Genomic DNA, 4,552 nt, shown 5'->3' with positions numbered 1-4,552 from the left:
TTTGCTACAAGACCTGGGTGTCATTATGCAGCAGTCTGAAAGTAAGTGTTCAATTGCATTAAGAAATTGAGAACAAAGCAGCTGTTGACCTTCAAAGTAAATGGACTTGAGTACAGGAACTTACTGCAGCTGCACTGGGTTTTGTAGGGACCCCATCAGAAAGTTTAGTGATGGTTTATATTATAAAAGAATACAACACTAGTTAGGCCACATTTTCAATGATACGTAAACAGAAGATGTACTTACTGGAGTGAATGCAGAACAGTTTGCAAGAATTTGTCAGAACTAATAAATATTAGTTATGAGTAACCTCTTTGATAAACAGATTAATTTCATTGGAGTAGAAGGTAGGAGTGATTTAACGAAAGTGTATAAAATGATGATCTTAGAGAGGAACTTCCTATTTACTATTACTATTCCTAATTTACTATTTACTAATATTTTCTATATTTTTAATTTCCATGATGCTTCAATATTGGAAAAGACTAAGAAATTTTGAAATTTCTGCATGCCTCCTGACTCCACGCTATCTGGTGCTTGCCCCAAAGTTATTTCAGTGGTGCCATCAGTATTAACGAGGAAAACCTGGTAAATAATAAAAAAAAACAACTCCAGTAATACCCCAGCATGGTAGTAAATGGTTTACGTGCCTATTTATTATTTGAACATTGACAGGACATCGGGATTTAGCACGTCACCAAAAACTTGACAAATTGTCATAGAAGCATAGTGAAGGGTATCCTAACTGGTTGCATCAATGTCAGGAATGGAAAAGGCTACAGAAAGTGATAGATACTCCTAGTCCATTACAGGCAAAGCCTTCCCACCAGTGAGTACATTTCAAAGGAGCACTGCCGCAAGAAACCAGCATCCATCGTCAGAGACCTTCACCGTCAGGACCATGCCTGCTTTTCGTTACTACCATCGGGTAAGAGGTACAGATGCCTTAAGACCATAAGAGGTAGGAGCAGAATTGGAGCATTCGGCCATTTGAATCCGCTCTGCCTTCTCATCATGGCTGATCTATTTTCCCTCTCAACCTCTTTTTGCTTTCTCCCCTTAATGTTTCACACCCTGACTAATCAAGAACCTATCAACCATCGCCTTGCATACACCCAAAAACATCGCCTCCACAGCTGCCTGTGGCAATGAATTCCACAGATTCACCATCCTCTGGCTGAATAAATTACTCTTCACCTCCATTCTAAATGGACATCCTTCTGTTCTGAGGCTGTGCCCTTTGGTCCTAGGCTCCCCCACTATAAAAAAAATCTCCACATCCACTCTTATCTATGCCTTTCGACATTTGATTCCCCCCTATTTTAAATTTCAGCGAGTACAGGTCCAGAGTCATCAAACATTCCTCATATGATAACCCTTTCATTCCTGGAATCATTCGTGAACCTTCTTTGAACCCTCTCCAATGTCAGCACATTCTCTTTTTTCAGATAAGGGGCCCAAATCTGCTCCCAAGTAAGACCTAACCAGTGCTTTATAAAGTCTCAGTATCATCTCCAAATTTGGCCACAAAGCCATCAATTCTGTAATCCAAATCATTGGCATATAATGTAAAAAGAAATGGATCCAACACCAAGACTCCCTTTATTCCCACTCTTTGCCTCCTGCCAATCTGCCAACATTCTATCCATGTTTGAATCTTTCCTGTAATACCATGTGCTCTTATCTTGTTAAGCAGCTTCATGTGTGGTACCTTGTCAAAGGCCTACTGAAAATCCAAGTACACAACACTCACCGATTCTCCTTTGTCTATCCGGCTTGTTATTTCTTCAAAGGATTCCAACAGGCAAGATTTTCCCTTAAGGAAACAAAGCTGATTTTGGCCTATTTTATCATGTGCCTGGAAGTACCCCAAGACCTCATACTTAATAATCGACTCCAACAGCTTCCCAACCACCGAGGTTAGGCTAACTGGCCTATAATTTCCTTTCTTCTGCCTCCCTCCCTTCTCAATGAGTGGAGTAACATTTGCAATTTTTCAGTCCTCTGGAACCATGCCAGAATTTAGTGATTCTTGAAAAGTCATTAATAATGCCTTCACAATCTCCTCACCTACTGCTTTCAAAACTCTGGGGTGTAGTCCATCTGGTCCAAGTGTCTTACCCACCTTTAACTTCCCAAGCACCTTCTCCTTACTAACAGCAATTTCACTCACTTCTGCCCCCTGACACTCTTGAATATCCAGCATACTGCTAGAGTTCTTCCATGCCCTTGCCCTCATTAGTTCTTTGTCATTTTCCAATAGCATATTGCAAGGCAAGGCAATATGCTATCCATGCGTCTCTTACTCATCCATTGAATATCATGTCTACTCCTAACTATGGAATCCCCTGTCACTATTCTAAACCGATTCTACGACTTACAAACTTACTTTAAAAGGCTCTTTACAACTCATGTTATCAGTTTTGTTTTTATTTGTACAGTTTGTCTTCGTTTGAATATCGACCGCCTGTCTTTATGAATAATTTTCGTAAATTTTATTATATTTCATTTTCCCTTTAAATACCTGGAAGCAAATGAATCTCAAAGCAGATACGTATATGTACGTAACATATACGTACTTTGATAATAGTTTACCTTGAACTTTTGAACTAACTCAATTCACCTGACCTTCCAGAAGATAGCAGAGTGCAGCTCCCCCTCCTTTTAGCGTTTCGAACGCTAATTATCTGCCCAGTGAGGTAGCTGATGACAGCGCTCCTCATTCCCCTGCTTCAATGGAGGTGCTGCTGTAGGGAGAAGCCACCTCACCTGGCAGGACGACGTCTGCAGTTGACGCCCACCGAACTTCCCAGCGCTGACCGCGTTAAAGGTGAAATCGACGGGGCGCAGTGCGCGCGTCCAGGAGGCGCGCTCGGGCGCGGAGCAGAGTCGTCAGCGGTAGCGGCGGCGGCGGCGGGCCGGTAGAGCTCGAGCCCCGATCCGTCGCTGACTACCTGACCTGACCTGGCCTGGCGTGGCTGGGCGGCCCAGCCGCGCAGGAGACAGGGAGGCGGCCGGCCGGCCGGCCGCAGTGCAATGGAGCATTGCACCAAGCGCAGGCTCACTCACGTCGCTATCGGACTACTCTTTCTCTTCAGCGGCATCGAGTACGGTAAGGACTGGGATGGTGTGGAGTGGGCACGGCCGATATGCGATTTAAACCCCCTTTTCCCCCAGCCATTGTCGGCTCAGTTCCCCCCACCTCGTCCCCGCCCCCTCCTCTGATCCATTACTGTGATTCACAAGTCAGCTTTGAGTGGAGCGATTTACTGTCCTCGGATGTTCAATTCGGGCCACTTGAGGCCAACGTAGGCAAGAAAAGACAAAGCAACAGGCGAGGAACGACATTGACTTGTAGTGGACAGTGAGTCGTGGTCGTGGTTCATGATTTGACATATACTGACTCTGGGTTGGGCAATGTATAACTTTAAGTAAAAGGAGAGAATAAGGCTACGTTCTCTCTGAGAACTCTAAGACCGTACTGGACCCTTCCGACTTAACCTTAACCTGATGTTAAATTAATTTTGCATTCTGCTTGTTTGCCTCGTTGATAATGGGACGAGCGTAAACATACTTAGAAGGAGACATTCAAAACACACATTAATTAGTTCAGGTATTGAATTAATTTACAATTATGTGCCTTTCATATGAGGTAATTTTTAATACTTGTATAGGTTTGCAACATTTTTCAAGGACTTTCTTTTGCATTAAGAGCCCATATTACAGGTTTATGGTTTTAATGTCTCTTCTATTTAAGATAAATATTTGGTTGCAGTATATCCAGTTTCCTTATGACGAAAAATGAAGAGGGACCAAAGTCACTTAAGATGGAGCAACATTTTTAACAGGAAACCAATCTTGGGAAATGTAAATATAGTTACTTCTATTATTTGATTCCTGAAGTTGTAGTGCAGCACTTCGCTCTCACAAATCCCATCTTTGTCATAATTCCTTGTTGTAATCTGATGTTAAGGTTGGCTGGAAGAAGGATTTGTGTGACAGATTTAATTTAATGAATGGTTCTTTAGTTGAAATAATTCACACCAACAAGAAAGTTTAAACAATTTTGGTAATAGTCAAGGGTCTTTCTTTAAAAAAAAACTGTTGGAGGAACGAAGTGGGTCTGGAAGCATCTGTGTAGGGAAGTGAACAATTGATCTTTTGGGTTGAGACCATCAGCCTGTCCTGCTGAGTTCCTCCAGCAATTTGCTTTATGCTTCAGGTTCTAGCATCCACAGTCTTTTGTGTTAATTTACAGTGCTGGAAATTAATTCTTGTTAAGGATATTTTGGGATGTTTCCTGACACCTTGATCATAAAATTTACAACTTTTTTCATAATTGGACAGAATTGAGTAGTGGGAGGGATCCTGAGATGAGGCTGTAGTTGTGAGTTTCCTTTTAATTGAATAGTACAGTGAAGAGCAATCCTGAGGCAGAAACTATTGGCATAACTGGATTAATTCAAAAGCACATTTATTGTGTGTCTCAATAGTAATGTGGATGTATAATACTTTATCTTCCACAGATGGCTTATATTTTTGAGTGTCTCTT

General features: G+C 42.0%; 1 protein-coding gene across 3 annotated transcripts in view; it reads left to right on the top strand.

Annotated features, from left to right (window-relative positions):
• Positions 1-2,625: 2,625 nt before the first annotated feature.
• LOC140725550 (major facilitator superfamily domain-containing protein 8-like) overlaps positions 2,626-4,552 on the top strand; it is an 86,807-nt gene continuing 84,880 nt past the window's right edge. Inside the window, exon 1 of one of the 3 annotated variants that reach the window (XM_073041155.1) lies at positions 2,626-3,112. In XM_073041155.1, the coding sequence (XP_072897256.1) occupies positions 3,037-3,112 (76 nt within the window). In that variant the 5' untranslated portion in view covers positions 2,626-3,036. Of the gene's footprint in view, positions 3,113-3,770; positions 3,868-4,552 lie in introns of those variants that run through there. The other 2 variants (XM_073041156.1, XM_073041157.1) reach the window with 2 other exon arrangements.

Source organism: Hemitrygon akajei, chromosome 3 (genome assembly GCF_048418815.1).
Source record: "Hemitrygon akajei chromosome 3, sHemAka1.3, whole genome shotgun sequence".
Lineage (NCBI taxonomy): Eukaryota > Metazoa > Chordata > Chondrichthyes > Myliobatiformes > Dasyatidae > Hemitrygon > Hemitrygon akajei.
The sequence above is the reverse complement of the archived record's forward strand: the minus strand, read 5'-3'. Positions and strand labels throughout refer to the sequence as shown.